The 23,716-nt window shown below is 49.4% G+C and overlaps 1 protein-coding gene across 4 annotated transcripts in view; it reads right to left on the bottom strand.

Annotated features, from left to right (window-relative positions):
• The window catches only part of RAI14 (retinoic acid induced 14), a 130,524-nt gene that overhangs the window by 15,158 nt on the left and 91,650 nt on the right, over positions 1 to 23,716 (bottom strand). For 2 of the 4 annotated variants that reach the window (XM_079760348.1, XM_079760347.1), the window contains exons 4-11: positions 16,427 to 16,515; positions 10,294 to 10,358; positions 6,590 to 6,647; positions 5,827 to 5,897; positions 3,280 to 3,386; positions 2,468 to 2,646; positions 2,204 to 2,232; positions 834 to 920 (exon numbers count right to left, since the gene is read on the bottom strand). In XM_079760348.1, the coding sequence (XP_079616474.1) occupies positions 834 to 920; positions 2,204 to 2,232; positions 2,468 to 2,646; positions 3,280 to 3,386; positions 5,827 to 5,897; positions 6,590 to 6,647; positions 10,294 to 10,358; positions 16,427 to 16,515 (685 nt within the window). The remainder of the gene's footprint in view (positions 1 to 833; positions 921 to 2,203; positions 2,233 to 2,467; positions 2,647 to 3,279; positions 3,387 to 5,826; positions 5,898 to 6,589; positions 6,648 to 10,293; positions 10,359 to 16,426; positions 16,516 to 23,716) is intronic. The other 2 variants (XM_079760350.1, XM_079760349.1) reach the window with 1 other exon arrangement.

Here is a 23,716-nt window from a genome sequence, read left to right on the forward strand (position 1 = left end):
CTTCTTCAAAGTCTTTTCTCCACCAGCATCAACGCATTTCAGCCATGCAAACCAATCGAACAGTAATTTTCCTCAGGCCCAATTATTCTGGGGGTAACACATCCTCAGTGCGATTCAGAAACCTCAAATACTTTCTGAAAGTTTTCAGGACACAACTAAACGGCTTTGCTCCTATATTTACTAGAATCAGTTTTAACAGTCGATAAAACTTACATTGCAGGTTGAGAATATTATTAATGAATATGCTCACATAGCTAAAATGACTTATCGGATGAGATACTGCTCTCAACTATTTGAATGTGGATTATTCTTTTTATGGCCTATGATTCTTTAAATAACAAACCCCAGCCTGTTTTTATTGCCATTTCAAAGACACCTGCGCTCCCTCCTCTATGCAGTAGTCACTATAACCAGGAATGAGAGCTGCTTTTAAGTCAACCTTAACCCTTTGCACTCGCTTGCTTTTTTCTCGATTCCTTTATTCTACTCGGGATTTAGTTTTTTAAATGCCCCAGATTTTACAAAGCGTGGCAGCCGATCAATGTTTCTCTCATCACTGATGTTTCTCTCTCTCTCTCTCTCCTCCTCCCTTCCTCTCTGAAATCAATAAAAATATATTTTCAAAAATAGATGCGGCTCAACTCTTCCGTTTTGAAATAAGAATCAACCTTATTTCCATTCTAATCATCACAATCCTCCAGACCACAATTTGTAAAGAAAAATCTTCCCTGTGCCCTTAAAGGCTCAACTCTAAACCACTCTTTTCGGCGGACACACAGAACAAGACAGCGCCTCTGCGGGTGCGCGTTCCCGGCGGGCTGCGTGCTGTTTACCTGGGCAGGACTGATAGGAGGTGGTGGAGCTTTGCGTTTTTTTGGAGTTCCACTTCTTTCTGAGCTTATTTTAGACACTTGGTCATGCTGAAAGTTGTCACAGGCCAGAGAACGGAGGAGGGTTAGTGAGGTTAGTAAAGTCTGAGCACATAGCTTCATCCAACAAGGAGAAACACCTCCACGGTTCATGCATTTCTCACGGCATCAAGACCAGAAATCTACCCACATAGAAGTCAGGGGTGTGCATGCTCACAGCTTTCTCTCGGCAGCCCATGCTTTAACAGCAAGAAAATAAAAAACACAAGACAAAACCAGCTGGCGATGGGGTGGAAAACTGGGGGAGTGGAGGACGAGGAGTTGTGGGCCACCGTTTAGAACCCAGGACACAGTCCCAGTCTAGCTCTCCTCTTAACGCAGAGCAGCAGTATTTCCCCCACTCCGCATGACTTCCATTCCGTTCCCCAAAGAATGTAAACACAGGGGCGAGGGAAGCCGCATCTCTAAAGGCTCTGGATAAACAAGCAACACAGTTGGTGCGTAACACATTCAGTACTGGGTTCTGTGTTTATAATTTTTTCAAAAACTCTGATGTGTAAATAAACAGCCCAAGATACATCTCGTTAATAATAAAGGAAACAGCCCTAACCGGTTTGGCTCAGTGGACAGAGCATTGGCCTGCGGACTCAAGGGTCCCAGGTTCGATTCCGGTCAAGGGCATGTACCTTGGTTGCGGGCACCTACCCAGTAGGGAATGTGCAGGAGGCAGCTGATCGATGTTTCTCTCTCATCCATGATTCTAACTCTCTATCCCTCTCCCTTTCTCTCTGTAAAAAATTAATAAAATATATTTTAAAAAATAACAATAGTGGCTATGCTTTTAGAAAAAGCTCCAAAATATCAGGGCAAATGTCTCAATTTCGGTGTGACACGAATGACATTTTGAAGCAGCCCCAATTAAAAGGAAAAGCTAAACCTCTGATTTTCATTAACTATCTAACTTTGTCAGGGATGTGGGTCTATAATCCATATGATATCCCAAATATTTAAAAGATTGTTATTCATCCTGAGCTTAAACCACATCAAACATTTTCACAACAATAGGAAATATTAGTACATTTCAGAAAAAGATACATATATAATCAGCAGGTTTAAAGTGACAAGCTTTGGAAATAGGGTAAACGATTTAGAAAATATTTACCACCTTATAACGATGAATCATTTATGCTAAAGATATATCACTCCTTAAATATTTTCAACAGAGTCTTTATATGACTTTTCTAGGACCACAGAGTGGTTTAATCGGAACATTTTTCAAATTCTCACAAGCAAAGATGAAAAAGAAAAAACTTCCCTCTCCCAAAGATAAATACCTGCTTTGGTTTTGTTGGTGTCTTTAAATCTATAGAGGAAAAAGTGGGGGGAAAAAAAGAACTATAAGAATCATAATAACTCATATCCACTTGGAGTGGGCGTGGGGGATACACACAATACACACAATACTTAAAACTTCATTTTTCTTCAAGAATATGTTTAAAAGAATAATAAAAGATATCAGATTGCACAAATTCCTTTATCCTTTGGGGAAAATGGAGTGGACACACTTAAAACAACACCGGCTATTTTCTTTCACATACCAGCATCCTGAGAGATTTTTGATAACAGAAGGCTTTGAATTCCTGCATTTTCTGAGAGTTTGGAATAATGTAAGGCATTGTGTCCGAGAGAATCTACAAGGGTTAGGTCTGCACCCTTTTTAATTAAGGCCTCCACGACATTAGAGCTGCCGATCTCACAGGCCACCATCAGAGCAGTTCTAAAGAAAAGGCAAACACCAAGTTAGTACTAGTTAGAACTGATTGCTGGGAAATCATTTCACGTGTCTCACAAAGAGGGAAAAGAAGATTAAGTGCTGTCAAAACTGTTCTACTTCATCTTCTAGGAAATTCAAAATGGAATGCTATCAAGATAAAATTGAGTAGTTGTTTATTAAAACCTCAGATTCATTCAAATCATTACACTATATTAGGCCAAATAATAGAGACATAATCTTCTAAACAAAATCTTCTAAATATGATGGAATTTAATAGGACTGGCACAAATCTCAATGTTTTTTTCACCTCAAGCATTTCAAATTACCTATACATTGTTAGGATTATTTTAAAAAAGAAACCAGTATGTTTACTCTACTTTTGCATGAAAAGGCATAAGAAATGGCTTATTCACTTTACTACTTAATAATCTCATCACACATTCAATGATGTTCCCAGAGATTTGGGAAAAATTTTTTTTTAAGTCAAAACAGATTCTTGATTATTAAGGCAGAAAATAAAAAAGCAAAGTTAAAAACCATTTCCTAACAAATGGTCCAAAATACTGCTCTGATATTTTGAAAGACTCTCAAAATGTGCGTATCCCTGAAATCACGTGGTTTCTCCTTCTGTGGTACCTTCCATTTTTGTCCCTGGAATTTACATCCGCTCCATGATCCAGAAGAAAGCGACAGACCTCACTGTGGCCATTTTGCACTGCAAGAAGCAGGGGTATATTCCCATCCTAGGAGACAAATTCAGAGTAAGATTTTTATTTCTTTAAAATATATTTTTATTGACTTCAGAGAGGAAGGGAGAGGGGGAGAGAGAGAGAAACATCAATGATGAGAGAGAATCATTGATCGGCTGCCTCCTCACGCTCCACACTGGGGATCGAGCCCACAACCCGGGCATGTGCCCTGACCAGGAATCGAACCGTGACCTCCTGGCTCATAGGTCGATGATCAACCACTGAGCCACGCCTGCCGGACCAGATTTTTAACGCTGACACCAATGCCAGAATTGCAAAGGTCCTTTTCTTTCTACATTTAGTCCTGAATTGTCCTGTTGGTCTTATGGCTGACCCCCTGTGATAATCTGTGCCCCTACATCTTAGCACAACTCTTCTCACGGGATTTCACTCAGCTTTTCCTCGGAGCCCTGCCTCCTGAGTCGATTGTTCCCTGGGCCACCACTCAGAGAGAGAGTGGAACACAGAGTATGTCGAGGCTCCAGGCACGTAGAGATCCCAGGTTTGCTCAGAGATGGTTCTGGAGCAATGAAGGACTTGCTTCCCAAGGCAGCTGGAGGTCCCGCCGCCCTCCAGCAGCCTCTCCGCGTGAACTGCCTGGGCCCCATGCCACTACTATGTCCTTGGAAGGCATCCTCTCCCATAACTGTCCCAGGTATCCAAACGTAAGGTAAGAGTCTGTCCATCACTGACACAGGACTAGAGAAAGAGGCGGACGGAAGGAGCGATTGGCTCAATATGCTACCGTGTGACAACTGGCAACTCCTAAAAAGAAAGTTAGATCCCCAACTCATATACATATACATTAAGAATTTAAGCATGACAATATAAAGCAAATGGAAAAATACTAGAAGAATATATATTATTTCCATTATCCTGGAGTGAAGGGGCCCAATTCAAATGACACAGACCACAAGAGAAGTTTTCATTCTGCTGCCGGAAGCCAGTTCCAGCATGTCATAATTGCAAGAGTTTCACCACAAGGTTGATGGAACTTGGGGACTCAACAAGGGCTGAGTCACATATGTTATCCCTGCTGGAATGGCTAAAGGCATTTCCCCAGACCTGAAAAGGATGCAATAAATTGATTATTTGCTTCGAGACAGCTCAGGGCATCTTAATCTACATGTTATTGCCTCCTGTTGGCCAAACACCTGAACAGCCGGAAGTAATTCCCCAATCTGACAATGGATTCTGTACCTAACCCTATCCCTTGATGTGTATATCTCCACCTTGCCTTAGGACAAATTGTGTTAATAAAAAGCAAGGGGTCCTGAGACAAGGAGAACTTAGCTCCTTCAGCTAGGCTCCTCTGACCCCCCAATGCCTTTCAAAATTACCTTTTGTCTCTGGACTCTTACTTAAGTTACACACAGCCTTTCTCCAGATCGCTGAACCCTTCTTAATGCCGGAACAAGAACCCCGGCATTCTGCCTCTTGAACATTCCCTACAAATGCAGTCAACCGTCCTGTTCAAGGCAGATGTTTTCAAGTAGGCAAAGGAGAAAGGTAAGTTACAATAGTGCTAGTTATTTTAGCATGGGGATTTCTTATAATACGATTGCTGCTTAAGGATTAAGTTTCCTTTTAAAGTAGAATTTCAGACACAGTTCTAAAAAAATATCTCTGAGCAGTTATAATACTTTCTGGTATTCAGGGAGTACTGAAATTCAGGGAGTGTGAAGTATGTACAGATTCCATATGCTCACGTCACAGTATCTCCATGAGGTGTAAGTGTGCATCTATCAATTCCCATGCAGCCACAGGAAATGGAACCCTGTCAGCAGGAGCAACAGGCATGTCAACGGATTCTCCCAACAGCCCGGGAGGGTTAGAATCGGCTAGAAGTGGTCTTCACAGCTGGGAAACCCTGACCAGCAGTACCCAGTGATGCATGGGCACCAAAAGAAAAGAATAAAACTCCTCCTTAGACTTATTTTAAAAATCAAGAAACTGCGTCTTATTAATATTTAAGTTGATGGGAGACCACATATATATCTCCTTAAATACCAAATATGCATATATGGGAAGTGCATGCAGAAAATGTTTGATTTAGCCCTGGCCAGTGTGGCCCTGTTGGTTGGAGCAAAGGTCATGGGTTCAATTCCCAGTCAGGGCACATGCTCAGGTTGCGGATTCGATCCCCAGTAGGGGTGCATGCCGGAGGCAGCTGATCAATGGTCTCGTTCTCTCTCTCCCCCTCCCTCTCTCCCTCCTTCTCTCTCTAAAATCAATTTTAAAAACTGTTTTATGTCTGACTTAGGGACCAATGGGGGATAATGCTTACATCCATGATGCAGAAGAAGAGTTAGGTTGAAAAGCCATAGAATTCGCCAAACACGTAGTTCTCTAAAGTGCCAGTGGCCCTCAGAAGCACCCACAGTACCCCAGAAACCATGTCCACCTCCACCCCGCGTGGCCGCCTGGCACTTACCAAATCCTTGAGGTTTACGGGGCTCTTGTGCTCGCAAAGAACCTGCACGGCTTGAAGGCAGCCCTGCGCCGCTGAGGAGGGGGAGCAAACACAAGCCGATCACAAAGCCACTCTCCCAGCCTGGGCACCACCCCCCGAGGAAGAGGCTGGGGTCCACCCAGCCTGCCTCCATTCACTCTGGCTGCGTCGAAGAGAAATGGCGCCAGGAAGGTACAATAAGAGATGCTTTCAATTACCGTTTAATTTCAGTGTTAGCCGGCCCTAAAGCCAGCGACTGCCAGGTGCCTGGAGGCAAACATTGGATCTGGCTTTTCCATAACTAGCCCTAAAAGAAGCTTGCAAATCTAGCCATCCCAGAGTTCAGGGTCAACATTTTGTCACTTGAAGTTGTAAGACAGTAAAACAAAATGTTGATAAATGGATTGATGTTATTAATGAATACCAAATAAAAAATCTGTATCACACATTACTTGAAATCTACGAATGTTTATGAATACCCCTTAGTTTAAAAAAAAACACCTTAAGTTAATGAAAATATCATTAAAACCATTCTTTTTGGTTGTTTGGTGGGCAATGGGTGAATTCTAGGTTTATTCCGTAGTAACTCTACACACTCTGCGAACTGAATAAAGTGGGATGTCCAGGAGCGATGACAGAAAGCAGCCCCAGGAACACTCGAACAGGGTCAGTGCAATGGCTTGCGTCAGGAAAAGGCAGGGTTCGTGTGTCCTACGGCCGAAGCCAAACCAGGAATGGAAGTTACCTGCGTAATGTAAAGCTGTTTTCCCAGAGGTGTCAATGTTTTCGGCCGGGCATTTAGACTGTAAGACAAAAATAAGCACATCCATGTCAGAGAGTTCAGTTCTACGCAGCTCATCTTTTTCCTGCAAAGCATGATGGGACTTATTGGGAAGAGTATAAACACGAATGGGTCCCAACTGCCAAGCTCCAGGGTCCTATAGTTTCTTATGGGGAGGGAGACGCATCTCCACGTATTCACGACACAGCCACCCCCTCCTGTCCCCTCCCCATCACCGCATTCCTCCTGGATCATCCCCACCAGCTCACAAACATGCGCTAGAATTTCTCATCTTGATGCTATCACCCCCCCACCCACCCATTTCCTGCCCTAATGCTCTGTCCCCTGAACAAAACCCACTTCTTCTTAAGACCTGCCCACACACAACCCACGCTGCCTCACCTGCCATTCATTCCTGGACCCGCAGGCCGGGGTTTCCCCCAAGACTCCACAGAAACGTCCTAGTCAAAGTCACCAACAATCCTCGCGCTTCCTCTGACAATGAACGTTTTTGTCCTCTGACCAGCCTCTCACCTGCAATCCACGCCCTCTTCGCCAGCACTCCGTCTCTCCTAGAGCCCTGCCTGGCCCACCCAATCCTGGGTTTCCTCCCCTGCTCTGGCCACTCCTCCTCCCTCAGTGCTCGCTCCCTAAGCCCTCTCCCTCCACAATCTCATCCACATCCAGAATCTAATGGCTCCCAAGTGCGTAACTGAACAATGACAACAAAAATAGTGTATAAGTATTAGCTGTTACGTGCCAGGCATTGTTCGAAGAATTGTAAGGCCCCTAACAACCCTCGTTGGATACTATCATTCAGCCCCATTTTCAGATGAGGAAACAGAGGTACAAACCTGTTGGGGTCACAGTGAGCGGCAGAGCCAGGACCGGAACCCAGACAGGCTGAGCTGGAGCCTGTGTACCCAAGAGAGGGCATCTCTGAGCGCGAGGCTTGCTAACCCCCTGCCTAGTTCCCATTTGGGTCCCGATGTCTCACAGGCACTCGAGCCTGGCCGAGCCCAATCTTCTGGTTCCTTCCCCGCTCCCGTGCCTGATCCTCCAACACTTCCTCATCTGTCAACAGTGTCACATGATTCTAGTCAATAAGCCAGAAATCTCGGCGTCATCTCCAATTTCTCCTCCACGTCCTCCTTCCACCATGGCCTGTCAATTCTGCTCCAAAAACCTACCCCAGTTCCTCTGTCTCTGCTTCTCCATGACAACCTAGCATGAACCAGCACCTTCTCACCTGGGCAGGTCCAACAACCTCCCTCCTGGCAGGTCTCAATTCTGAGTTTTCCCCCTTTAACCAACTCTGTACAATCAGAGTGACGTTTCAAATCTGTGAATATCACTCTTTCCTTAAAAGCTCTTCACATTGCACACTGTACCGAGTAATCACAGCCTACGCATCATGACATGCATCTTCATTTCTCCGCCTCAAGTGCTTTGCCCCAGGCCCACTCAGTGACTTCCTTTCCTTCCTGACAAGTGCGTTTCTTTCCTTAAGCCATTGGTACTTGCTGTGATGTCTGCTTGGAATGCTTTCCCCTTGGCTGTCGGCACTGCTGAGTTCTCAGCTTGTCACCTCCTCCAGGAAGCCTTCCCTGACCACCACCCCTCACCTCTCTCAAGTACCTGGTCGTTTCCTTTTAGTGCTGTGCAATTTGTAACGTGTATTCATGTGCTTGTTTACCGGACTGTAAAGCTGTTTTAGGATAGGGGCTGCTCTGTCCATGAGTAGATAGTATATGCAATACTTGGGGCATGGTGCTCAGGGAACACTTGTTAGAAGAAAGAGTGGGGGGAATAGCGCTACCGGGGGGTGGGGGGGGGGAGGGAGAGTGCTCATTTGGAATGTGAAGGATTTCACAGGCTCTATTTGTACTCACTGCTTTGGGGATGTAGCCACTGGAGAGGGCAAGTGTCTCTAGCAGACAGATAGTAAGAGCCAAGGTCTCGAGAGCCCACAGAGAGGAGTGACAGAGGGTGCAGGGGTGAGGAGTAGCAGGGAATAGCAAGGGTCACATCACAGAGGGTATGGGTTGCCAAGAGGGGAGGTGAAGAACTGACTGGAGAGGCACAGGCCCCAAGGGAAGCACCCCATTAGGAGGACATCAAAGCCTCGGGTTATACCGACCGTCTACAAACAGCGTGCACACAAATTGTAAGTTCGGGGAGGCAAGAACAGGCCACGTTGGAGGGAGATGCCTGCCTGCCCTTCAGGGGTGGGAAGAACGAAGGTCAAGTTACAACTTACCAGGCGGTGGCCTAATTTTAGAACAGCACAAGGAACTGTTTAAAGGCTTCAAAGGTTCCACAGAAAAACCAGTCCATTTGCATAACCAGATATATGATTACATCAGGGGCTCGGATATCTGGTCCTTGCCCAGGAGGATCCCTGGCCTGTCAGGTTCACTCTTCCTTCAAATCAGAGCCAGATGAGAAGTCTGGATCGCCAGGCCAGGGTGGGAGTGGAGGTTTTAAAAACCGAGATAAGACCAAGGGCGTGGAGGCAGGTCAAGGCTTCCCCCTTCTCCAGAGAAGGCGGGTAGACCAGTTCTCTTCCCGTTTTCCGGGAGAAGCCTCGTCATAAACACAACAAGCAGCCCAGATGCCCATCAGTTTTCCTTGAATTCCGCGTCAGCCCCGTGAAGGTTAAGCATTCCTGGCGCTGGCGGTGGCTGGCACCAGGTCAGGTGAGACAGGAAGCTGCGGGCTGGGACCAGGTTTCTGCCCCAGAACGGCAGGCCCGGTGAAAGCAAGATGCGGGCCCCAGCGGGGCGCCCAGGGCGAGCCGGACGGACGGACAGTACGCGGGGCACCCAGGTTACTGCTGTGCTGTTCCTGAAAGCGCCAGCTTGCCTTTCGACGGGCAACAGCTGGCTGTTTCGGGAAGGGGGCTGTCGGGATTGCATTAAATAGTCACCTTTAATAGTCACTGCTCTCCAGAGGTCGTCACCCTAAGCGATCACGGTAAGCTTCCTGGCCAGGTTGAGGAACCAGGCCGTCGGCTTAAAATCATGCGAAGGGTAAAACGAAGAGCTTAAAACCTAAGAACTAACCGCTCATCGAGCTCCGTACAGGGAAGGAATGGTTGGGGTTCTGCTTGGCGAGGACTGCCTGGTACTGACGACTGCAGAGAGGGGACCAGGAGAGCGGAGGGCCTGTGCTGGGAGGACCCCCCCAGCAGGGAGCGAGGTGTTTAAGGGACTCTGTAAAGGGCACAGGCCTTCAGAAAAGAAACCAGGAGCTGATGAGAGGAAAGAAAAAGCTGGATTTCAGGAAGACACTCCAAATCCCCCACCGGTGCCATTGCCATGGAAACAATCTCCTCCTCCCTGTCATGTCAGAGCGAAACTTCTGAGAAACCCAGGGTCGGGGTGGAGTTTAACCTTTTGCACTTGAATGTCGAGTGTGACTCCACACGGTTAGCATTAGAATAAAGGAATCGGAATCGAGAAAAAAGCAAGAGTGCAAAGGGAGAAAGATGGAGAGAGGCAGTGAGAGGGAGAGGGAGAGGGAGGGGGAGGAGCAGGAGGGGAGGGAGGGGAGGGGGAGAGAAGGAGGGAGGCAGAGGGAGGAGAGAGCATTTGTTCCTTCACCGATGAGGTTAGTCACACTTTGGAGGTGACAGGTGTGTCGCGGGAAGCTGCTGCCGGTCTTACCTGAAGGAGCTTCCGGATGCACTCGTGGTGGCTGTGCTTGGCTGCGAGGTGCAGAGCGCTGTGTCCTACACAGATTTAAGGGAAAATAAAATGGGGGGAAGAAAAGGCCACACATGTTCCATCTCTTATCTCTGTAATGAAGACAACCGTGAGGAAATAAACTCTTCTCCAACAAAGACCGGGTTGTTGTTCTTAAGAGTCAGGCCTCAGCTTCATATCTCTCACGTTCAGGGTGACAGCGGCGGGACAGCACAGAGCGTCCTGCCCCCGATGACACGCAGGCTCCCAGCGCTGTGCTCTTAGGTGCCTCAGCTCTGCCAGCTCTGCTCTCAGCAGCCAGCACACACGCCACAGGCCCGTGTCCACAGCCACGCCAGCTGGGGACGCCACAGGCGGGGGCACCCGATAAAGGCCGCCAGCAGCCAGCAGAGAGCACCCCCAGGCCCGCCCTTCCACCCCCACCCCTGCCCTCTCCTTCTCTCCTCCAGCCCTGAAGGGAAGTGACGGGAGTTCTCAGAGTCTAGGTCCCCGGGTAGAAGGAGGAGAAGCGTGATAAACACGCACCACGACAGCAGGTCTCTCTCCAGTCCTTCAGGAGCACAGCCCCGACGTGAGACTCGGATGGCTGCGCACAGGTAACGGGAAACCCTAACCCTGCACCCACCTCCCGCCACGGCCAATGGGCCTATCTATGGCATTCCTATGGAAGAGGCTGAGGGGCAGCCTGGGACCTGCCAGCCCAGCAAGTCCCCGTCACCCACCTCCCTGGCATTTAGGGGCTGCTCTCTGCTGCCGGGCTCTGCCTCTGGGACAGCCACCCGCTTGCTCTCTCGCCCCCTCCGATGCCCCGGAATCACGGCCTCCTGGTGAGAACCCTCCTGACCTCCCACTTGAACCCCGATTCCTCCCAGCCCGGTGACTCCTGCTCCCTGCTCTCTGCGCCACGCGTCCTTCTTCACGGCGCACAACAGCTTCCGGCTTCTTTCCCACTGCGCCCCCCTCTCCCCCAGCCACAGGGTTAGGTAGCCGACTGGTCTCCTTTCCCCTCTAGAATGTAAGCTCAGGGACACAGCACTGGCCTCACCCCCCGCCGTATCCCCGGTGCCCGCGGCACGGCCGGCACGGAGTGGGCTCTCCACACGCGCGCTCCTTTGGATTACGGGGTGTGCGCATCACCAGCGCCTGGGGGGGAACCAAAGGTACCACGGCCATCGGCCCACCCAACGCACCTGTGCAGCCCTACAGCCTGCGCTTCCCGGCGCCCGACCGAGCGGCCCCCCGTCACCCCTGGGCCTCAGCACGGCTGACACTTGACTCTGTGGGGGTCGTCCCGGGCACTGTAGGCTGCTAAGCGACATCTCTCCTCTACCCGCTAGATGCCCACTTAGGTTCATCAGAAATGTCTTCAGACAGTGCGAAATCTCCGGGGGAGGGCGGGGGAGGGGCCTCAACCCCAGCTGAGAACCACTGGCTCAGGGGGACAATTCCTTTTACACGACGGTCCAGTCTCCAAATACCACTCCTCCTTCCTGAGTTAGTCTTCACGCTGCCACGCGGAGCGGAAACCCCCTAATTGTTAGAGGACGAATGTCTAGGAAACACCGTATTTAAAACCCGGAGGGTGTAGGGTCACGGCGAACTCCGTGAGAGCCTGTGTAAGGTCAAAAGGTCAGGTTCCTGTTTTCTGATCTGAGCTGGACTGAGATTTTGTTTGTTTGTGTTGCTTTTAATCCTCAACTGAGGATATTTTTCCATTGACTTTCAGAGAGAATGGAAGGGAGAGGGAGAGACAGAGAGAAACATCGAGGTGAGAGAGCGAGACATCGATTAGTTGCCTCCTGCATGCACCCCGACCAGGGCCGGGGAATCTGAAACCAAGGTTCGTTTCCTTGACGGGAATCTAATCCGGGACCCTTCAGTCCGCAGGCCAACACTCTATCCACTGAGCCCAACTGGCTGGGGCTGGACTGGGAGGTTTGAAGGGTATTCGGAGGGGGGCTGTTTTATGGGGGGACCTGAGAGGCGGGTGAGGATGAGGAAGATTAGGAAATGAGGGAATGACTCTGGGGAGTAGGAGGACAAAGGTCTTCCCCCGCCCTTTCTGCTCTTACTGCACGAGGCCTCCTCCCAGGCTGGGTAATGCACGTGGTGTGAGTGCAGTTACATTATCCGTTGAACAGGCTTTCGGGGGCTGCCTGGCTCCCAAGCATCATGTGGCCCAGAGTTTCTAAGGACAAGCACATTCTGCATCTGAAACAAACGCTTTACAGATGAGCGTTCGGAGCCCATCCTGAGTGTAAGCAGAAGACCGTTTATGCCGCGTAGGCATGTGTTAACGTTGGTCTGTGCCACGGACCAAAGCTATCCTAGCTAATAAAAGGATAATATGCAAATTAACCGTCACTCCGTCACAAAGCTGGTGGCGCCCAGAGCCACAAGATGGCGTCGCCCAGTCCTCTCAGCCCCGCCGGAGTCCCCCAGTCCTGAGGGGGGGGGGGGGCGGGGCAGTGGCCCCGTGAGCAGCCTGGCAGAATGCTTGCTTTGTCACCACAGTGACGAGGCAAGCGTTCCGCGCCTGGCCATGGATGGGCCTCTGGGCATTGGGCGCGGAGTGGCCAGGCCCCGCAGAGAGCTACTGGCACACGGATCTGTGTGCAGGGCTACTAGTTTTAGATAAACAGCACCCACTGCACACAGGCTCAGCTCCCCACACAGGGCGGTAGCAGGATGTCAACCACTCATCATAAACCAACAACGGCTTTCACTGAACTCCCAGCGTTCCGGTCCTGAGACCTGAGGTACGTGCTGTGCTTCTACAGAAACCAGATTCGTTCACGCCTGGGCCCCGTGATCCGTTTTCCTAACCAGGAGCACGCAAGTATTTTTCATTTAAAATGGTCACAGAATTCGAACGATGCATCATTCCCTGGACAATATCCGAGGCAAGATGCCGCTCAGTGCTAATGTCAAAAAAATAAAAATAAAAAAAATCTCTTCCCCAATGCTAAGCTTTCTGGAGAATATGTGAGATTAGTAACAGAGTCTCGCGGGGCCGAGACAGTGCGTACGTCTGGCCCGTTCAGCTGTGGGTCTGTCTGGAATATCAGGAAGCCACGTCCCCAGGCACATGGCGGGGCGATGCTAATTCAAGGGCATTGCAGCAGACCTTGGCTCTAAGGGAAAAGGCCAGTGTAGCTTACAAGGCAGGAGTTGTGGGCTATTCCCGGGCTACTCCCAGGGGGAGCTGGGATGAAAGATGACCGTCTTTCGGAAATAATACTGCAAGACTGAGGCAGGTTGACCGCAAAGACCACCCCGGTGCGAGCTGAGCCTTTTCGTGCCGACCTTCACCGTGCAAAAATGTTTGGGATGAATGAAGAGCACGGAAGGCACAGGGACTCCCGTCCTGGTCCTTCCCCGGGACTCTGACAGGCCTTCTTGAGAGGGAGCGATGGGGGCCGGAGTGTTAGCCACAGGAAGGACCTGCGCCTGGGCAGTCAGCGCCATCACATTTATCTCGTTTGCTGTGACAGGAGAAAGGCAGTGTTGCTCTAGATAATCCAGCAGACGTTTCCACGCACATCCTTTGCACCCGGCTTCTTCCTTCTTTTGTTCTCGGGCTCTCGCGCATGCTCTCAAGAAATCGTGACACGTCAGTGCCTCGTTCACACGGACGTAAAACAATAAGCCACGGACCAACGTGCTGACCTCGTTGCTAAAAATGTTGGGCGAGAGGGAAGGGACTGGCAGCGCTGAGACGTCTTCTACTCGCCTGGAACGCCTGGCCAGCGTCCTGGGGCCACAGAGTGCCGCAGATTCCACCCGTTTCCATCGGAATGCAAGACATGGACTGGCAGCCCTAACTGGTTTGGCTCAGTGGGTAGAGCGTCGGCCTGGGGACTCAAGGGTCCCAGGTTCAATTTCGGTCAAGGGCATGTACCTTGGTTGTGGGCACATCCCCAGTTAGGGGTGTGCAGGAGACAGCTGATTGATGTTTCTAGCTCTCTATCCCTCTCCCTTCCTCTCTGTAAAAAAATCAATAAAATATATATTAAAAAAAAAAAAGAAAGAAAGAAAGACATGGACCGGCAGATCCCAGGGACTGGCCCAGAGACGCAGCCAGGACGGGTCTGCCCCTACAGTGCTGCTCCTTGGAGGGCAGTGGCCCCGCGGTGGACAGGGGGGTGCAGGTTGCACTGCCCAACGCTTCCCCCAGGCTCTTAAAAAACTGAGTTAGGGCCCTGGTGGTAAATACAAACTCTACCCAAACGAACAAACATGAACACACAATCCAACAAAATACCTCCACTTCTTAAGAGCTTTTATTAGAGGAAATACTACTGGTAAAATATTTTTTAAGGGGGGCGGAGGGCAGGATGTAGAGATTATTATCAAATGTGATCTCAGCCATGTAAAAATGAGCCAGGAAGTCTGAAGGAAACACAGCAAAACAGTAAACTGTGTTTCTTCTTGGTAGCAGAAGCCCTGCTCCTCTTCTTTACGGTTTTGTGTCTTTCCCAGATTTTCTACAAGGAGCACACATCAGAGCACCTTATTCTCCCCATAAGAAAAGACGGGGGAGGGGAAGATGCTTGGCTCTGATGCAAATGACTAGACTCCCGCCTAAACTCTATTTCTTGGCATCAAGTGCAGGGAAACCAAACTGTATTCCAGCTCTGATTTATGCCCTTGAAGCTGAGTCTTTCAGGTCATGGTTTCCTTGGAGGAAGCCCTGTTTATGTCAGAGGATGTCCTGCCCATCCAGGGCACTCTAGCTCTCTATGTAAAACGTCACCAGTGATCACAATGAACTTTAAAACCAGAACAACTGGGCGAGGGATTAAAGAGGACTCAAGTCATAAATTTGCATTCCCTCCGGGCAGTCACTTAAGGAAACCATCCATTCTTCTACTGGGATTGCCAATGCTTCAAACACTTGGGGAGCATTTTGTGGCACTGCTCAGGGAAACTGTTCTGTTACTCCAATCACTCCCTATTTTCCACCGATAATGGTTTTCCCAGTGGCACCTCACTCACCTGACTTGACTTCAAGTGGCTCTTGGCCTGTCCTAAAGAAACAAACTTATTCTAAAAGAATAGAGATTCCTAATCACCGGGAATCTTTCAATTTGTTTAAAAAGTGCCACAGACTTTTGGAAACAATTCTGAAACACAAGTTTTCCAACCAGTTTTTGAGTAACAATTCTTCTATTACTTGACTGGTGCCCCCTCCCTCCCCCCATTAACTGTTCTGAGGAGGCCAGTGTTGGGGGTAGGGGGAGGGAGAGGGGAGAGGGAGATCCATTATGGACTAACGAAAAGACTATACAGTCAGATTGATTTCATATTCCAGTAAGAACGAACAAAAGCTTTAGAACAAGGCAAAGATGTTCAAGTACCATAGAGAGACGGAGCCATCAGGAGTCGCTCTGATCCCCCGGTGCGGCCAGCGGGGCAGAACCCAGGCCAGAGACCACAGGCTCTTTCCAGTGGAACAACGTTCATAAAAGATGGGCCCCCACTACCTTGTCTCTCCCTCTGCGTGGTTCAGCATTTGTCCACACTGGCTCCACATTAGAATCGCCTGGGGAACTTGAAAAATAATACCAGTTGTCTGGCAACCTCCAGACATCGGAATCTGAATCTCAGAGGGTGTGCGTACTGTTTCTTCCTTCCTTCCCCGCCCTTCCTGCTCTCCTCCCTCGCTCTCTACCTTCCTTCCAAGTTCTGCACTGATGTGGCTGCACTGATGTGGCTGCACTGAAACACAGCAAGCGGGGCGGGGGGGGGGGGGGACCCCTGGGCAGCTGGTCCAGAGGAGGACCATGGCCTCTGCCCACGGAGCATATCTCAGTGGGCAAGAGGAGCTTCCAAACAACGCGTTCCCTTTATCACCTCTTACCCTGACTCCTCAAAACAAAGATAACATTTTTTAAATGGGGGGTGAGAGGCACGCAGTGTGCCCTTGACTAGCCACATGTAAGATGAAGACGCCTGTAACAGCACAAACGAGGAAACCACCTCAGAGCCCAGTCCCCGGAGGTGGACTACGTGATTCTTCTCCACAGGGAGCCACCTCTGTGGCACCTACTCGTGTGCTGGCCTGTTGACTTAAGAGATAAAGACCACATACCGGCAGTATCTTGGGCTGTCACATCCACACCGTGCGTAATCATGACCCTGAGACATTCCACGTGTCCTTTTGTAGCAGCGAGATGAAAGCTGGAAAAGAGGTAAACAATCTCCTTCAGATTTCCACTCTTTAGACGTTTTTTGCCTCTTCGTGTACACTTACTTCCTCCCACTTGAGCTCCATAACCAGTGAGTAGATATTATTATCAACCTCATTTTAAGGATGAGGAAACGGAGGCTCCCCCTGGTCTGAGAATTTGCTCATGGGCATTTTTTATTAAGCAATGGAGCAGGAGCTAGTCTTAGGATCTTCCAATCCAAAGACCAGGCTTGGAAAAAAGATTCAACTACATATTTGTCTCTTCACAAAGCGATGCTCAAAGACTTGCAACTAGATTCCATTCCTAAATAAGAATTACTTTATCAACATTTTCTGTTGCCTCGTGCTTTCACGAAAGCCATTATTTTTAGGAAACATACTCTATAAAGAGAAAGGTAGCCAACCCAACAGTGGTCAAGACAACATCAATGTCAGGTCCATTGCTGTGTTGCAGCTGAATAACAGTCGTTGTACACAACTTCTGTAACGTGTGCCATTACATTACCTCCTTTCATTCACATAACAGCCTTTGGAGGTGAGTCCTATACTGTCTCCATAGATGGCAGGTGTCTACACGCAGGCGCAAACAGCATGAAGTAAAGCCCACAATTAAGCTCCAGAATTCAGTAACATTTGGGGGTACAAACCATGCCCCGCGTGTGTAGACCTGCCATTCAAAGAAGAGATAACATCCACATGCCATACCAGGCATCCCTGCAGGTCCCAAGAACGAAGGGCATTCCTACAGGCAGCAGGAAAGCCCAATTCCACGGAGCATTCAGGCCCAAAGGCCGAGGAGGCCAAAACCCTTGGGAAGGTCTCCGCCAGGGAGGCCTTCCCTCTTCTCAGTCTCCTTCGTACAGGGAAGACGCCAATGAACCTTCCCGTTATCCACCTGCCTCAGTTCTGTTCTAGGGAGTTGCCTTCTCGGGACACTTGCCAGGCAGCACCGTAGAGTCTGCACCCCCGAATTAAGGCCCAGACAATACGTTCTTCACAAAACAGAACTGTCACTGGGGCCCAGGGTCACACCCAACCAGCAAAGCCAAGAGGTAAACCAATTCCAACCCGGGTTAGCTTGATCCCACACCTCTGCTCTGGAGATCTAGGCTGCATGAAGATGGACAGATGAGCAAACAGCCAAGCAACAGATGAGCAACCGTCAGCAAGGTACCTCTGGGAAGTCAGTTTAACCTGTCTGAGCCTACACTCCCTGCACTGGAGAGCGTGGGGACTGAATCAGATGATATCTGATGCCTCCTGCAGCTCCACCACACTATCGTTTTGTCCTACCTGGCTCTGATCACACCAACTATTTCCAAGTTTGCGCAGCCATTAATGTGTAATGTCTCTTTACAGTCAAACTCCGCTTTGTAGATGATTACACATAACTGTTAAACTTCGGTCATATGGAAATACTTGGAAATGTAGTGACTTATTTAAATGGAATTCCTGATTGAATACAGCCTAACCACAAGAACCTCCCCACCGGGCAGTACGAGTATACCTCTGTTTTCCATCATCGCTGGCCTAACACAATTTTATAAGAAGTTCACCTTTAAGCAGCGAATTGTTTAACTGGCCTTGGTGAAAGGTTTCTAAAATGCCCCCATCCTTCATAACAGTACATGTAACATACTTTCATTGCTCTTGAGGATGTGAAGTCGGCAGCAAGAGTCTCAATTACTGACCTGCCTTCAAGGCTATTCATCCCCATGCCCCAGATTAAGCCTTAATATCCATCTTCTTCTCTTCATGTCTGTGCTTGTTTCCGAGATGTTCACTCTGCCACCTCCTATGGCCAGGGGAGAAACCCAAACTATCTGGACAACAGGGCAGCCACATCCTATCTTATACGTAAGAGTACCGGGAGCAATGATTAGCGTGCACACATACACACACACACACACACACACACACACGCACATGCGTGTAGACATATAGGGTGGGGGCCGAAGGAAGTTTACAGTTGTGAGTACCCGAAACACAGAGCTTATTCTCGTATTAGTATTTATTAATTACTAGAGGCCGCGTGCACGAAATCTGTGCACGGGGGAGGGGGGTTGTCCCTCAGCCCGGCCTGCACCCTCTCCAATCCAGGACCCCTTGGGGGACATCCCTCTTGCAATCCGGGACTGCTGGCTCCTAGCCGCTCGCCTGCCTGCCTGCCTGCCTGATCACCCCTAACCACTATGCCTGCCGGCCTAATCGCCCCCTAACTTCTCCCCCCTGCTGGCCTGATTGCTCCTATCCACCTCTGCCTCGGCCCCCACCACCGTGGCTTTGTCTGGAAGGACGCCCGGAAGACGTCTGGTCTAATTAGCATATTACCCTTTTATTAGTATAGATAATATTATTTGCCATACGAACCACTATAAACCTACTTTTGCCCTATTCTGTATAACTTTTGATTGAAGCATCACATATGCAAAGAAAACCACATATCATAATTCTAAAGCCTGCTCATTTTCACAAATGGAGCATGCCCATTTTATCTTCATACCAGTGAAGACGTGGCCGGAGACTCAGATGCCCTCCTCATATCTCCCACCAGCACCCAGAACCTTTCCATGTGCCCTTCTGCTTATCCCCCCCCGCCTTCATTTACTATTTATATTTTCCCCACTCAGACCTCTCAGGTGACCTCTGGATTGCAGACTGTGTTTACAGGGGGTAAAACTGCAGACACGTGGCAATGAAGCATTTCTGTGCGCCATTTCTGTCCGTGGAGAAATGTAGTCTGACGTGGTTTCTGGCGCTGACCTGGGACCTGCGGGTTTCAGGATCTTTATCTGGAAGGTCCATGAGGATTACAAGGCGGGAGAAGTGATGTGTTGGGAAGTTGGACTCACAACCCAATCCTCTGATAAAGACTTTCTTACCAACAGAAACCAACCTGTGTTTGATCGCTGTAGCGTGTTTTATTAAGGGATCAGCTGCTTAAGGTTTCACCGTATATGCTTTAATAAATTGTGTGTGTGTGTGTGTGTGTGTGTGTGTGTGTGTGTGTGTGTGTGAGAGAGAGAGAGAGAGAGAGAGAGAGAGATTTTGTTTCATCTCTCTTCTCTTGGTAGAATTTGGATCAGGAAGTGACTTTTTCCTCTATTCTGGGAACTCTCCAACTATTCTGCAGAATACTGTGTCCTGCTGAGAAAATAAAATGATGACAGTCTTTTCCAAATGCATAAATTTCCCACATATTTCACCTAAAACGTCAGCAGCCAATGCTCTTACAGATGAACAAAATGCCAGCAGCCATACCTAGGAATTGCCGCTCACAGGAGGGCAGATGAGCGTGCTTGTCCTTTTGCCCTGCTTGACCAACATCATGCTTTCAGCTAACAACACCGTTTTCACTGACGGGATTCGGTGAACGGTATCATCACTTCAAGGTGTTTTTCAAATAAGACTCTACCTCCCAGGTGTGTGTTGTGTCCCTATGGCACACAAAAGCTGCGGCTCTGCTTTCTAAAACCCAGGGGCATGAGCGGGGGATACGCCTGCAAAGGAAGAGCTGGTCATTTCAGCCACAAGTTTCTGATTCATCTTCCCAGACAGACGAGGAACTCCCCTCTGTGTCATCAGGCCTTCTCCCCGAGGATGCATTTCTGGGAAATGGGAGCACAGTCAAGAAACACGCTATTTAACTTGCTCTTGGGGGACCCGCGCCCGTGCTGTGCCCTGCCTGCCCTCCAGCCCTGTCCCCCGGGTCTGCGGCCCAGGAGGCAGGCCTCTCCTGGACTCACCCAGTGGGCTGCCTTGTCCTTCGGCTTCTGGTTGGGTCCAACCAATGGAAGACACACGAGACAAGAGACAAGAGGATGAGAGGCGGGTGCAGGGCATCACCCTTCCCCTCCCCCCGCCGGGCCACACCCTGGCAGTGGCTGTCCCCTCGGTGAAGCCCGCGTTCTGTACCGGCTCTCCCTCGGCTTTCGGTAGCTGCTCTCTCTCCTTGCGCCTTCAGACAGGAAGCGGTTCTCACCATCACCTTCTCAGGGCTGCCGTCCCAGCGTGTTGGCTTAAGCCCACCACAAATGTGTAAGGAGCACCTTCCTTCACTCGAGGCACCCAGCCCATGTGGGGGTGCCACCTGTTTCCCGCTAGGACCTTGAAGGACACCCGTATCCCGTAGTTTGTGTGTGACCACCCGCAGGGTAGATGGTTAGGTTCCTGTGGATATTATTTGATTGTAAATACTTATGAAGGCAAAGTGAAGCATTAAAAAAAAGTCTCAACTCCACATAGAACAGAGTTGATTATTTAAGACATTTGGTATTTTGGCTAAAATGCTTTGATGGGAGAATGTGCCAGATCACTTTAATTACATGGAATCTGACAAGTGACTTCAAAAAAGCTTTCTGGTATATAGCAGTCTTAGGCCAAAATAGGAACCAATTTCAAAGGTTCAAGAATACATCTCTCGCCCTAACCGGTTTGGTTCAGTGGATAGAGCGTCGGCCTTCGGACTGAAGGGTCCCAGGTTCGATTCCGGTCAAGAGCATGTACCATGGTTGTGGGCACATACCCAGTAGGGGGTGTGCAGGAGGCAGCTGATCGATGTTTCTAACTCTCTATCCCTCTCCCTTCCTCTCTGTAAAAAATCAATAAAAAATATTTTTTAAAAAAAGAATACATCTCTCCAAGGATAAGAAAAACAACTGACTTAAATGACAGCCAGCACCAGTCTAGAATGTCCCGCGGTGCAATGAAGAAATGCTAAAATTCAGATGTTAAGCTGTGACTGTGGTCTTGAAGGAAGAACCAACACAGGAGTCCACGCCGTTGTACATGGCACTATGCTCTAAAACTGGGAGACTCGTTAGTTCTGTGGGCAGATTCCATGGAATAACAAGCAAGACAGAGTCTGGACATGTTGGACTTGGTTTCAATGTCCAGAAGATGGGCTAGCAGACGTTGAATCAGAACCACCACTGCTTAGGAAATGAAGGAGGGAGAAAGGAAAGAGGGAGAGAGGGAGGGAGAAAAGAAAGAGGGAGAGAGGGAGTGAGAAAGGAAAGAGGGAGAGAAAGAGGGAGGGAAGGAGGGAAGGAGGGAAGGAGGGAAGGAAGGAAGGAAGGAAGGAAGGAAGGAAGGAAGGAAGGAAGGAAGGAAGGAAGGAAGGAAGGAAGGAAGGGAGAGAGAGAGAATAAAAGCTAAATGCTCCCCCTAGCCAGTTTGGCTCAGTGGATAGAGCGTCTGCCTGCGGACTGAAGGGTCCTGGGTTCAACTCCGGTCAAGGGCATGTATCTAGGTTGCAGGCTCCTCCCCGGCCCAGGCCCTGGTTGGGGCATGTGCAGGAGGCAACCAATTGATGTGTCTCTCTCACATCCATGTTTCTCTCCGTCTTCCCCTCTCTCTTCCACTCTCTCTAAAAGATCAATGGGAAAATATCCTCAGGTGAGGATTAACAACAACAACAACAAAAAGCTAAGTGCTCTGCCACTGAATGGGAACTCAGGAACAAAGTGTAGACAGTTGCAGAAAACAAAACAGCCTCCACGCCTAGTCTCAAGCCTTGTCTCAAGCCCACACTTGAGCGGCCAGCTTTCTGGCACCGCGGCTGGAAGTGATAATCCCCAAAGCAGGGCTTGGCAGCAGCGAGTCATTAGCATTCAGCCTCTGAAGGTGAGCAAGAAGCGGAGCCAAGTTTTAATGGGACACTCAAGTGGAACGCTGGGTGCTGTGGGTGGAAACACACGGTTAATCAGTGACAGAGCCTGATGGCAGGGGGCAGGAGTAGGTTCCTTTCTGGTGCAGTGACTGATACGTGTGGGCATCTCAGTGGTGGCGTCCAGGTGACTGATGGGCATCTGTGGGGTTGCTTCGGCTTAGGGAGCAGAGGGTGTCCCCGGTCAGCGACAGCTAGCAGAGAGCATGGCCGGTGGCCCCTGCTGGCCTGTGTCCTGGAGAAATGGTGAAAGGACACCCCTGCGTCTAGGGTGTGCAGACCGGGGTGAGATGGGAGGCAAAGCAGTAGGTGGGTGAACGCGGCCCCATCCTAAAACAAAGACACTGTTCTTGTCCACGGTAATTCTAGGGTAGTGGTCGGCAAACTGCGGCTCGCGAGCCACACGTGGCTCTTTGGCCCCTTGAGTGTGGCTCTTCCACAAAATACCACGGCCTGGGCGAGTCTATTTTGAAGAAGTGGCGTTAGAAGAAGTTTAAGTTTAAAAAATTGGGCTCTCCAAAGAAATTTCAATCGTTGTACTGTTGATACTTGGCTCTGTTGACTAATGAGTTTGCCGACCACTGCTCTAGGGTATTGAAACTAACCCAAGTCTGGGGCAGCTTTCCTATTTCTATAGTTGTATATTTTTGTAAGCACTGCTACAGCTAAATATATCCGTTCCCTCCTATGATGCCTGAGACCGCGCTATTGATGTGCCAGGCACTGCTCTGCGCACTGAGAAACGTGGAGAAAACGCAGTCCCTGCCTCGTGGGTCTCGGCTTTTAGTGGAGGATGGAAGCCAAACCCGAGGTTCACCACTGGGGGTGCGCGTGCTGCCCTCCCCCTGCATGTCTGGCGATATTTTGATTATTTGAGGGAGGGGGGGGCATTCTACTGGCATTGAATGTGCAGGGGCCAGAGCTGCTGGCAAACACTACAAGGCACCACACAGCTCCCCACAACCACCAAGTACCTACCGAGCCCAAACTGTCCGCAGTGCTGGGCGGAGGCACGGCCATTCTGACTCCATGAGACACAAATGTGTGATGCCGAACACCCTTCCATTAAGCCACAGTCAAGACCGAAGAAGCAGGAGCGCATTCTAGTCCTTGCATCGATAAAATTCATAGTTTAAAAATGTACAATTCAGTTATTTTTAGTATATTCTCAAAGCTGCGCGACCAGCAGCACGCTCTAGTTCCGGAACATGTTCATCACCATAAAATACAAGACCCGCACCCATGAGCAGTCCTTGCTTCTCCCATGCCACCCCAGCCCCTGGCAATCACCAGTCTCCATCCTGCCTCTGCGGGCTTGCCTGACCTGGACATTTCATAAAGATGGCATCACACAGGACATGGACTCTTGTGTCTAGCTTCTTTCCTTTGGCATGCTTTCAAGGTTCACCCATGTTGCAGCATGTCTCAGCACGCCACTCTTCCCTTAAAAATATTCCATTGTATGGCTCTACCACATTTTGTGTATCCACTCACTGGTTAGGGTCATTCAGATACCTCTGCGT

The sequence above is a fragment of the Cnephaeus nilssonii genome (genome assembly GCF_951640355.1).
Source record: "Cnephaeus nilssonii genome assembly, chromosome: 2".
In the NCBI taxonomy this organism is placed as follows: Eukaryota; Metazoa; Chordata; class Mammalia; order Chiroptera; family Vespertilionidae; genus Cnephaeus; species Cnephaeus nilssonii.